This window comes from Ylistrum balloti, unplaced genomic scaffold (genome assembly GCF_031769215.1).
Source record: "Ylistrum balloti isolate Yb309-2 unplaced genomic scaffold, AGI_CSIRO_Ybal_v1 Utg370904, whole genome shotgun sequence".
In the NCBI taxonomy this organism is placed as follows: Eukaryota; Metazoa; Mollusca; class Bivalvia; order Pectinida; family Pectinidae; genus Ylistrum; species Ylistrum balloti.
In genome coordinates this window covers 55,403-68,902 of record NW_026782513.1, presented here as the reverse complement: position 1 = coordinate 68,902, position 13,500 = coordinate 55,403, and the positions used below count along the sequence as shown (strand labels likewise).

General features: G+C 36.5%; 1 protein-coding gene across 1 annotated transcript in view; it reads right to left on the bottom strand.

Annotated features, from left to right (window-relative positions):
* The window catches only part of LOC132559395 (fibrocystin-L-like), a gene marked incomplete at its 5' end in the record, with an annotated part of 84,140 nt that overhangs the window by 28,614 nt on the left and 42,026 nt on the right, over nucleotides 1–13,500 (bottom strand). Inside the window, 5 exon segments of the mRNA XM_060224007.1 lie at nucleotides 2,823–3,086; nucleotides 4,376–4,624; nucleotides 5,518–5,686; nucleotides 9,095–9,389; nucleotides 11,088–11,902. Coding sequence (XP_060079990.1) covers nucleotides 2,823–3,086; nucleotides 4,376–4,624; nucleotides 5,518–5,686; nucleotides 9,095–9,389; nucleotides 11,088–11,902 — 1,792 coding nt within the window.

The following is a 13,500-nucleotide window of genomic DNA, read 5'->3' as shown; positions in this document are numbered from 1 at the left end:
AAAACAATATGTATGACACATTTTGTATATTTCTCTGGTTTTTCAAAGAGCTTTTTTGTTTTAACTTTGAAAATTACAAGAGAGAACACCATAATTTGATAAACTTTGCTGTTAAGTCATCTAATCTGTTTCCATTGGACAAGGTGAGATAAAAATTTCCAATTCCAAGTTGATTCCAGGGAAAGATTTACGTTGAGGTATTGTGTAGTTGCTAAGTCTAGGTCTTTATATGAACAGATGACTTAACAACAAGAGGGACAATTCATTTCTTTTTAAGTGACCGGACGTGAGATTCTGACAGAATATTGAAATAGCATTAGATTTCAAATTTTCAACAAAACATGGCCATGGTAAAGTGAAGCACTTGTCATATTTTCTGACTAATTTACTTTGTTTAGCAATTGTTTTGCTATTTGCCCTGATTCAGTCATATAAACACAAAAATAACGAAAATAAGTCTGGGGGTGACGAAATTTAGGGTGAGCCTCACCTGCCCCACCCTAGCAGTGTCATATAGTTAGAGGCCCTACCTAATTTCAGATATGGTCAAATATGGTGGCCTCCTCTAGAGATTTGAATTTATAGCTGGTAACAGAGGACAGATCTCTGCAGGTGGCTTGTGTAAAATGTCAAGGTTTTTCCATTAAGTCTGTATTTACTTTCACTTGTAAACTTCCGGTTGTTATTTCTGAAGGCGATCTGAGATGCCCTTTAACATTGTAAATCATACTTCTTGTTGTCTTTTGACACTAATTTGATACTAGACAGTTTCCTTTTGTGTTGAACTTCAGTTTTAATGTAAGCAACTTACATGTAAGATAACACAAGAGGCCAATAGGCCTTAATGGTCACCTGACTTGAATTTTTGTTTTGAACAAATGACAAACACAAACTAAACAAAACTGCCTAATACAATATCTAGTGTACAGATTTTAAAACATTTGACCCCTTGTGACCTTGAAAGTGGTTCAGGGTCATCCACTTGAACACAAATGGTAGCCTTTCATTCCAGCATGAAACAGGCCCAATATCAGACCTGTGGGCTTTTGGTTATTAAGAAGAAGTCATTTTATGATTATAATCAATTTGACACCTGTGACCTTGAAAATGGGCAAAGGTCATTCAATTGAACAAATTTGGTAGCCTTTCATCTCACCATGCTACAGGCCCAATATCAGAACTCTGGACCAATTGTTTATTGAGAAGAAGTTGTTATTGAGAAATCATTTGAAGATTTTAATGCATTTGACCTCTGTGACCTTGAAAGTGGGTCAAAGTCATTCACTTGAACAAACGTGATAACCCTTCATCCAAGCATGATATAGTCCCAAATTCAAAACTCTGGGCCTTTCAAGAAGAAAATGTTAATTGTTTATGACTGATGATGCTTACCACCTTGTGGACTTATATCGTCTCAGGTGACCTAAAAGGGGATCACAATAGGTCAGACTTATATTGTCTCAGGTGACCTAAAAGGGCATCACAATAGGTCAGACTTATATTGTCTCAGGTGACCTAAAAGGGCATCACAATAGGACAGACTTATATTGTCTCAGGTGACCTAAAAGGGGATCACAATAGGTCAGACTTATATCGTCTCAGGTGACCTAAAAGGGAATCACAATAGGTCAGACTTATATTGTCTCAGGTGACCTAAAAGGGGATCACAATAGGTCAGACTTATATTGTCTCAGGTGACCTAAAAGGGGATCACAATAGGTCAGACTTATATTGTCTCAGGTGACCTAAACGGGAATCACAATAGGTCAGACTTATATCGTCTCAGGTGACCTAAACGGGAATCACAATAGGTCAGACTTATATCGTCTCAGGTGACCTAAAAGGGAATCACAATAGGTCAGACTTATATTGTCTCAGGTGACCTAAAAGGGAATCACAATAGGTCAGACTTATATTGTCTCAGGTGACCTAAAAGGGGATCACAATAGGACAGACTTATATTGTCTCAGGTGACCTAAAAGGGAATCACAATAGGTCAGACTTATATTGTCTCAGGTGACCTAAAAGGAAATCAAAATAGGTCAGACTTATATTGTCTCAGGTGACCTAAAAGAAAATTGATTGATTTATGTGTAGGTAGATGAGGATTACAATGATATACAGCATGACAAAATGGTCGACGAAGCAATCCCTAGTCGAGATGCAAAGTGGAATATGTCTCACGATATGTATAAGTATTGTGTAGTTTTGAAGAACAATTTTTTCTAACTGGTTGTGATGTAAGTACATGTAAATGCAAAGAGATACCAGACTTTGATTACTTTACCTGTCTTACAATAAGCCCACACACATGTAGAATTGAGGTTTTTTATGATGTGAGACATCCCCAATGATTCCCATTCATTTGAGTAATAATATGAACGAACAAGCCAAACAATGGTAATTATAACTGAAATGAAATATTTAAAACCGTTGATGCCATATAACTGATTGTTTTTGTGGGGATATTTGTTCTATTTCATTTAATACATTTTATACAATTAATATGATATTGATAATCAAATCTGTAAAATAAAGAGATAATTGGGCATTAGATGACCCATTACATCCAGATTGTGATATTTCAATTCAAATTTTAAATCAATTTTTAAATCAAAATTTTGAATTAATTCTTAAATTAAAATTTAAGAAGATTTGATGTGATCTTTTTAAAACAAAATTGCAAAAATTTTGACCCTGTGAAAATTATCAGCAATATAGTGGATTATTTTCCTGAAATAAGCCCACCCCCTGACATTGAGTCAGACATGATGCATTGTACTGATCTTGAAGGTTTATAATATGAGAAAATAAGTACTCACCAATAAATTTTGACCCTAAAGTAGGTGTTCTGTGTCCAACAGGATTTTGAAATACTGGTGTATTGATGTCACCTTTTAAGCTGATAACGACTGATCCCGTGAAAGGGTTAGCCATATCACAACCAATTATAAACCTTCCTTTAAAGATGTATATGTAAGTTGCAGTGATCTCAATTCCCTCAGCTTCTTGCTTAACTTCCAATGATCCATAGATATGAAGCTCGTTAAATACTGGAGGACTAGTATCCAGCACCCACCATTCATCTTGCAAAAACAAAAAAAAAAGGTTAAAAATGTAAATATGGGACATGTTTTCAATCTCCTTGTACTTTTTCAAAAATCTTAATGTGATTGGTCTCTGATAACCGATTTCATATGTTGGACTTATGTCAGCATGTCAGCAGCTAGCAGTCCTGTTTTGTATGTATGCATTATGATTAAACCGTCCTGCCCACCAGCCCTTGGGGGTCAATCAGGAGCAAAATGGGCATAACATCAGCTTGCACCCTTCACTCAATTCTAATCAAGTCTGAAATATTTCCAATGGAAATTACACAAATTATGCTAAAAAAACTAGTTTTCTATATGAATTATAGTAAACTTTACCCCCTCCCCATGGGGAAATGTGAAACCCTGGGGCCATTAAAATCATAATTTAATAATAAGCAGCCTGACTCTTCGGGTAGGATGACCTGAACATCATGAATTTGTTTTCATTTATGAAACTTGTCAAAATTGAAAAATTCTTAAACTCATTTCATAAATTGCAAAAGTAAACTGAATGATACATTGATTTTTTTTAACTTTTTCTGTAATAAAATGTTATCTAGAGTTCCAAGGAAATGCTTGAAAACCCATGGCGGTTTGCTTCTCAGGAAACCCAGAAAAGAACTGTTAATAGTTATGTTCATGTCTTTAAGCAAGACATATTCCCATATTTTCATGATGACATCTGATTTGCCTCCTGCATGTTGTTCAGTGACAAAATGACCGACTTACATCAGGACAACAAACCTAGCACACAAATATGAATCATTGTTGCCTGGATACACAGAACCCACTTCCCATTTGATAATATTTTAATATTTGAAACAAGTTTTTTTTTTTTCTTCTTTTCGGTTAGTGTTTTATCTATGTCTAAATCTGACATATGGTTTTAGAGTACTCAACATCACTTTGCATGTTAGAAAATAGAAAAAGTCTGTTAACAATGACAGATATTGTTTGTTGTAAAATAATTGGCACGGCTGATTTTGGGGCCACGGTGGCCAAGTGTTTAAGAGTCTGACTGCATGACCTTTCCACATTGGGTCAAACGTTCGAGACCTAGATATATGTGGGGCAACCACCAGGTACTGACCATAGGTCAGTCTACTCTGACTATTCTCCATCACCTAAACCTGGCACATCCTTAAATGACCCTGGCTGTTAACAGGACATCAAAAATAATAGACAATCAACTCTGATGAATGGAGTCACTGGAATTAAAGGATGTAGAAAAACAGTTTAAGAAAAAGCTAGTAGCATAAAATCTTTGGACCTCACAGCCATACCTTCAGGGACAAGAACATTATCATTGTCAGTGGGCGGCATACATGTTGAATCGTCCTCATTCCAAGTATAGCAATTTTGCCTTTGCACATTTCCCCATTCAATTTCAGACCACATTGTGGGGTTTTCTCCAGTACACACCGGAGCAATGCTGTTAGGGTCCACTGGTTCACAATCTTTCAGAGCACACTTAAAGGCGTTGATGAAGAGTTGGTCTTTTACGTTTCTGCTCTGATTTTTGTTCCAGCTCACTACAAATGCAACATAAAAAGAAATCTTACTTATACTGGAACAGCTTTCATTTTTGATATTTCAAATTTTTGTGGTTTTGGTAAAAAAAACAATTTTAAGAGCAAAATCAATGAATTTTTCTCATGAAAATATGCAAAGGACTGAGATTTTTCCATCCATCTTATTTGTCACATTTTTTCGCAATTCTAGTCCATTTATGGAAATAGTGAAATCAACCTTTTGAAAACGACAATATTCCACTAGTTTTATATGTACACCACTTTGATAATAAGGCTAGCAACAACAGATCATGTGATGTATTGCTGCCAAGTATTGAATTTAAAGTTGTTTACAGGAACAATTGACAAAGTTCAGCTGCAATAACCAACTTTAAAATAGTAAAACTGTTCTCATTTCATTCTGATAAACACTACCATAAAATTTCAACCCTTGACCTTTGTAAGCAACATTGAATTTAGGTCAACTTTCATTCATAATTTCATGACAAAAGAAATCAAATTAAGAGGCTCAAGAGCCCTAACATGACCTTGTTAACAGAATAAGGTACATGTGATGCAATGATAAGTAATCAAATTATGCTCAAAAATATCATTTCCAAAATGTTATGGTATTTGATCAGGACCATCTCAGGACCATATTTAGGAAAGTTTCAGCTGAATCTCACTAATGCAAGTTGGGAAGAAACTTGAATGTCAAAAAATTTATGCACACAATGTCAGACAAAACACAAAGGAAACAATTTATCGTGACACTCAGGGTCACATGACCCAATAGCAAAATAGTGGCAATTGTTTTTCTGAAAGTTATGCCATAAATTAGGAATCTGCCACTTCATGTTAGGAGGAATCTAATCTTTCTAATGTGAAGAAGCATTTTGAGACAATGATCTTACCAAGGTAGCAGAAATTTTTCTCAGTTTCATCATAATACCAATCCCCATCTAAATTGACATTTGGGTCCAGCGGGTGGCTTGAACTCGGCCACCATTCACTTCCAATATAGTAATAGAACCTGTCTGGCATGGTCTCTAGCACTTGACATATAATGACGTAGGTATACGGCTGAAAATAAAGTACGGCAACATCAACTACAGAACACGACTCCAAGGGGGATATCAACAATCTACACTGATTTTGTATCAGTCTATTAATGAAATACTGTTTTTACAAATGATGCAAAACGTTTACCAGGTATATTAAGTAAGGTGATTAACAGAATCTTAAATTTGTTTATGTTTCTTGTATGAGTTATCATACAATGCTCGTTTGACATGGAAAGTGAAAAATTCTATGATTGGCTCCATTCTTTATTAATATCATGAATTCTTGGATATCTAGGACTGAAGATTATTGCTTTAAAAATGTTTTACAAGGTCATTTACACAACCCAATGTTTGTTTCTGTTCAGAAATCAGACACATTCTAAATCTGAGGACAACTTACAGCTAAACTAAACACAGTATTCTCCATCCTCCACATATACATTAATTGTTTTAATTTCAGACCCAGTGACCTCAACGTTTTATGAAAATTTTATTTTGAATTTCTTTAGACCTGCAATATTTTCACTTTGTTAAGCCCAATTCTCCTTACAATGTACCTGAATTTGAGCTATGGCACATTACACGATTGTGTGATGTAAGGTGACACATTTACCACTGAAACTAAATTTTTTCAAAAGAGAAAAATAAGCCCCTCACAAATACATTTACATATGTAAGAATATGGTCAATAATGTTTTGTTTTTGTTTCATTGAGATTAGTTTCAACGTTTAGAAGTCTGTACAAGATGCCATTTTTTTTGCTTCCATGTCAACCAAATGACATCTGATGACTTAGACTAGTAATAAACAAATTTTTAGAACAATTGCAGTTTCCATTACCTTTCAAATACAAAAATTCATTCAAATTGATCTACAGATTAAAAAAAAACCAAGAGACCCCATTGGTCTGCATTGCTCCCCTGTTATTCAGTATTCAATGTTCATGAAAAATAGAATTGGTGTTAATATCACAACTATAATGACATATACACCATTGGCATTCACAGTGGGCACATCCAATCAATTTCATTCAATTTCAACAACAACAAAGATATCCTAATTTTCACCTCTAAACAGTGACAGGTATGACCCGGATTGTAAGTAAATGCCTGATCGTTTTTCTTAAATTTGATTACGCTTTGACCTAGAAATACCTTTCCACCAAATGTAATGCTTCCCAGACTTTTGGGTTACCAGAAACATTTTTTCCAGGTTTCAAAAATGTTGATCCCTGTGACCTTCAATATTGGTTAAGGTCATGTCTTTTTGCAAATGTTAGGCATCATCCTAGGAACCTGTCAGCCAAATACCATGCTTCTGTGCCTTCTGGTTAGTCAGGAGAAGTTGTTTACAGGTTTTAACAAATTTGATCCCTGTGATATTGAGTAAAGGTCAAGGTCTTTTCTCTTTGCCAACCTTGTCAGACTTCATCCTCGAAACCTATCACCAAAATGCCATGCTTCTGTGACTTTTGGTTCGTCAGAAGATGTTTTAATGCTTTAACAAATTTGACCCCAGTGACCAATGGTCAAGGTCATTTCTGTTCCTAAAACTTTGTTGAGAATTATCCTAGAAACCTATCTGCCAAAAACCATGCTTTTGCATTACCGCTTGGAAGAAGTCATTTACAGTTTTAACAAATTTGACCCTTGTGACCTTGAATAAGTGTCAAGGTAATTTCTTTTTCGCAATTTTGTCTGGCTTCCTACTAGGAACATACCAGCCAAATATCATGCCTCTAGGCCTTTCAGTTAATGAGAAGATGTCGTTTAAATGTTTTCACAAATTTGACCCTGGTGACATTGAGGTCAAGCTCATTAATTTTCGCAAACTCTGTGGGGCTTTATCCGAGGAACATACCAGCCAAATATCATGGCCCTTTAGTTAATGAGAGGAAATCATTTAGATTTTTAAACAAGAAGGCCACCGCCCTAAACAGTCATCAGACAATCTACGAATAGATGAACAAACCACAGAATTTGTTGATGGTGGTCTTACAAATCTGAAGAATTCAAATTTTGAACATTCCTTGTGAGTATCAGACATTTAGACATTCTTTTGAAAAAATAAATGATAATCTTTACCTGCCAAATCCAATATGGCTACCTGGAAGACATTCTGTTTCCTCTGATCAAAGGGAACATACTTATGAAATTTGAGAAATATCCAGTCAGTACTTCTTCAGAAATAGCAATAACAATCTTTACTTGGCAAAATCTAAGATAGCTGCCTGTCGGTCATTTTGTTTTTCTGATCAGTTCTAAAATTACATGGGCACAATAAGGGGAATTGACATATCAAATCTGAGAAAGATCAATCGAGTACTTCTTAAGAAATAGCAATAACAAACTTTTAAAGTTAAAATACAAGATGGCTGCCTGTCAGCCATTTTTTTTTTTTTTTTTATATACCCAAAATAAAACAGGCACAACTAGAGACTAGGGGGAACATACAAATGAAATTTAAGAAAGAACCATCAAGCACTTCTCAGGAAATAGCGATAACAAACTTTCAAAGTCAAAATCCAAGATGGCCACTCTTCAGCCATTTTGTTTTTCTTATAAGTTCCAAAATTACATAGGCACAACTAAACAACAAGGGGAACTGACATATGAAAATTAGAGAGACCTATTCAACACTTTAAAAGAAATAGCAATAATAAACTTCATTGAAAAAATCCAAGATGGCTGTCTGCCGGACACTTATTTTTTTATCAGTCCCAAAATCAAACGGGCAAAACTAGGGACTAAGGGGAACCTACATATGCAATTTGAGAAAGATCCATCCAGGATTTCTCAAGAAATAGCAATAACAAAAATTGTTTATGGATTGACGATGGACGGATGGACAGACCACAGATGCAGAGCGATCTGAATAGCTCACCATCTCATAATGGTGGACTAAAATTTTTATTCCTGTGAACATGAATACAAGTCAAGGTCATTTGGTTTTACAAACTTTGTCAAGATTCATCATAGGAACATACAAGCTAAATATCATGCCTCATGAGCATTTTGATTTACGAGAAGCAATCATTTAAAGGTTTTAACAATCTGACCCCTGTGACCTTGAATATAATTCAAGGTCATTTCTTTTCATCTTTCTTTCATCCTAGAAACATTCAGTCTATTGGTTATTGATATGGGGTTTTTTAAATGAAAAAGTTGACGATGGACAATAGATGAAGGACAATGCACCACAGCTTATGTTCACTTGGCCCATCTTACATATTTGTTATATCCTGTATATTATGGTTCTCAAGTTGAAGAGGACTTGCTTAGATCATATTTTGTCTACAGATGGATGGACAGATGGACAGATGGACAATCAAGCTCATTATAGCTCTCTCCCAACTTTGTTGCAAGAGGTATACTTTTTTTCAAAAGAAATTTCAAAAGTTTTTTTCTTTTCTTGGTGAAGTTCTTACCTTGAGGTCGAAGCCAGCAGAATAGCTGAGGTTGGATACCTGAAAGGCATCTTCAAAGCTTAAATGGTATGTTTGGTTTAAGAGCAACAAAGCCATATAGCCCTGTGGAAAATCAACCCGATGCAAATGATAAGGTACGTAACAAGTACCGAAGTCATTCGTGAGCACAGCATTCTTTTTTGAAAGGGAATCAGGCGATAAGCTGTTAAAACCAAAGTTACCAAATTCAAGTCCTTCTGGACAGACGGCAGCATTCCTTCTACCAGCAGAAAGCCCAGCAGAGCCAGGAACACAGCTGAAAAGGTAATGAATAAAGACTCATTAGCCCTGAAAGGCAAACTACAGGATACCTAAATTTTAGCATTCAGGGGGCAAAACTGTTAAGTATTAGTAATGCAGAGGCAAAATTATGGGACATCAAAATATTAGCACTGAGGAGGCAAAAACAGGATGTAGATATATACTGAACAGGAGGATAAATCCATCATACAGAGAAACCTTGGTCCTAGATATATACTGTGGAGGAGGACAGACCCGTCACACAGACAAACCTTGGTCCTAGATACAACTGCACAGGAGGACAGACCCGTCACACAGACAAACCTTGGTCCTAGATACAACTGCACAGGAGGACAGACCCGTCACACAGACAAACCTTGGTCCTAGATACAAAGACAAACCTACTGATACAGGAGGACAGACCCCTAGATATATACACACAGACAAACCTTGGTCCTACACAGATATATATACTGTACAGGAGGACATATACTGTACAGGAGGACAGACCAGTCACACAGACAAACCTAGGTCCTAGATATATACTGTACAGGAGGACAGACCAGTCACACAGTCAAACCTAGGTCCTAGATATATACTGTACAGGAGGACAGACCAGTCACACAGACAAACCTAGGTCCTAGATATATACTGTACAGGAGGACAGACCCGTCACACAGTCAAACCTAGGTCCTAGATATATACTGTACAGGAGGACAGACCCGTCACACAGACAAACCTAGGTCCTAGATATATACTGTACAGGAGGACAGACCCGTCACACAGACAAACCTTGGTCCTAGATATATACTGTACAGGAGGACAGACCCGTCACACAGACAATCCTTGGTCCTAGATATATACTGTGGAGGAGGACAGACCCGTCACACAGACAAACCTTGGTCCTAGATATATACTGTACAGGAGGACAGACCCGTCACACAGTCAAACCTAGGTCCTAGATATATACTGTACAGGAGGACAGACCCGTCACACAGACAAACCTAGGTCCTAGATATATACTGTGGAGGAGGACAGACCTGTCACACAGACAAACCTAGGTCCTAGATATATACTGTACAGGAGGACAGACCCGTCACACAGACAAACCTAGGTCCTAGATATATACTGTACAGGAGGACAGACACGTCACAGGAGGACAGACAAACAAACTAGGTCCTAGATATATACACAGTATATACTGTACACAACACAGACAAACCTAGGTCCTAGATATATACTGTACAGGAGGACAGACCCGTCACACAGACAAACCTAGGTCCTAGATATATACTGTACAGGAGGACAGACCCGTCACACAGACAAACCTAGGTCCTAGATATATACTGTACAGGAGGATTATCTATTAGGCAAAAACACTGTCTTGACTTTGTGATTAACAGTAGGGCAAGATAAAATCAGGTGTAAACACTGAAAGCTGGTGGTATAAGGACAAGTTTTATACAAGAATGGTAAAATTCCCAAAGTGAATGATGTGCTATGTACAGGATTGCATTTTGAATATTCATAAAACCAATATCAAGCACATGCATGAAAGCTTGACTTGATTCACACAACTTTCTTTGAATTTGCTTTATGAAACTGCAGTCAAAAGAAAGATCTAATCATTAAAGATAATATCACATTTGAAGTCTTTCCCAAATTCCTTCAAAACATTAATCACTACATCATTTTCATGCTTGGTGCTATTTACCTGTCTGGATTACAATCACTCTGAGGTACAACTACACTGCCAGGAACATTAGTCAGTGATCCATCGATGTCATACACAGCTGCTTGGTATTCCCATTCAAATCCTATTAGATTCACACAATCGGTGAAGGTTGTTGCATACAAAGTATAGCTCCAACCACTGCAATCCTCTATACAAATTCCTTGTATGGTAGACCATGAAATTGCCACCGATCCCTCTACATCATAATTGTAAAATGTTGATGAGTTCACTTCGAAAGGCTTTCCTCTGTAACTTAATACCAATCCACTCCTTACCTCATCCTGCTCCAGCGGCTCTTGTTCAAGAAGAGTACTTCTGCCTATAAAGGTGTTGTTATATACTCTGTGAATACTCTGATCACTACTGATTAAAAGCTTTATTTCAGCAGCTGCTGTTTCCATGTTGGATAAAATAAAGTCCACTAATTCCAAACTTCCTATATCGACAGCCTCAAAACCCTTGTTACAGTTCCATGAAAAAAACCTTCTGAATGTTGCAGGTACTGAAAGACCATCTTCGTTACCATTTTCCCGTGGATCATATGCCTCAAATATCCAAATTCCAATCCATCCAACAGAGTGTACTTCATTGTCCTCATGTATCCCCAACGGCACTTTCCATGGGATAACAGGGAAGTCTGCAGACGGTCCTTCAGGATGTTCTTTAAGTCTGTACCACCAACCAAGGTGGCTTCCTCCTGCGGCAACATTGTGTCTATATGTATTATTTGGGTTGGTGGCCCAGAAAGCAGCAGGGGTGAGGTCATCATTTAAAAGACTTGAACTGCCTATTACCTGTCATTTAAAAAACAGAAAAGTACATTATAATCTCTCTCAAACTGAAAATGAAACAATTTTCATGGTTTTTCAAAATTTTCTTAATTTCTGGACCATTCTTCCTGTGGATGAATATAATTCAATAAATCTACTTGTACAGATATCCAGAGTGTGTGGACTATCAATTCGTGAATGAAGAGAACACACACAACAAAAGCCAGATATTGTTGCTCAACAATTTGACATTCTTTTCACCTATGTTCAGTCATCTTCACAAACATATAGCAACCATTAACCAAAAGGCACACAGTGATGAAATTTTGTCAGTAGTACTCTGTGGTCAATTCCTATTGACTGTATTCACAAAACATTGAGTGAAAATTTAACTTCTGTTTCTCAGTTGGGGTCAAAGTTGAAAATTGTTATTTTGAGACTTTTACAGACTTCTCAAGTTCAACAAGGTCTAGATCTTTAATATTTCACATGTAAGACTTTCTGGTCATCACCTATCAGGTTTGGAAAGATCAATTATTTTTATCTGCTTTCATGATCACAGAGTAAAATTTTGTTGAAATCTCTAAATGACTTCTTTTCAGTTAATGAGAGGCACAAAGTGATTTTGTTTTAGGAAGGGGTCACATTTAGAAAGTTCTTTTGCGCAAATTAATAACCTGTAACATGTCCCTTCCTATTTGACATTATCAGTAATACAATGTACACATGTGTACAAAAAGTTATTTGCAGTCATTATATATATATCTCATACCTTGTGTTAAAAAAATGATTCTCCACTCTCAATGATCTTTCAGACCAAATTTGGTTGAATTAATTCAAGCATCAAGGAGGAGTAGTATTTTGAAGCAATATATTGACTAACTTCCCTATCAGGGGCCCAACTCCTAGAGTCCCTTGGGTCAAATCAACTTTCTGAATTTAATATTTAATTGCCCACCCTACTGTTGTTTCAGACAAAATTTGAGTGAAATCCATTTAAGCATTAAGGAAGAGAGCATTTTGAAGCAAACTATTCACCAACTTCTTCCCATTCCCAAGTACCTAATGGTCGAATCATTTGCCCTCATTCAAATAATAATTCTCTACCCACAATGATATTTCAGACCACATTTGGTTTAAGCCCATTCAAGCATTAAGGAAAAGTAGTGTTTCAAAGCCAAATTATTGACTTACTTTCCCATGTGGGATCCTTGGGCAATTAGACAACTCTTTCATATGTGGTAAAGCCCTTGGCAACTCACTTAAATGTAACACAAGAGATCTTGAATATTGGTCAAGATTGATTATCTAAACAAATCGGCAGACCTTTATACACTTCTATCAGAGAACTGTGACCGTGCGGTCTACATCATTCTTGTTTTTGGGGAATCAATATAAATAACTCCCATGGACAGTTCCACATCCTTTTATTTTGTTGGTTCTTCTATACAATATTTTCTAACATGTGGTCTCTCTGTATTTCCAATCTCAACTTGCTCTCCGTGACTCTGTATCCGGACTCTCTCTCTAAACTCCCTTACCTTATCTATGTCATCTAATATAAAGATAGTCTAAATGTCATTCCTTTCAGTTCTATTCTCTGATTCTATTGGTCAGTTTTA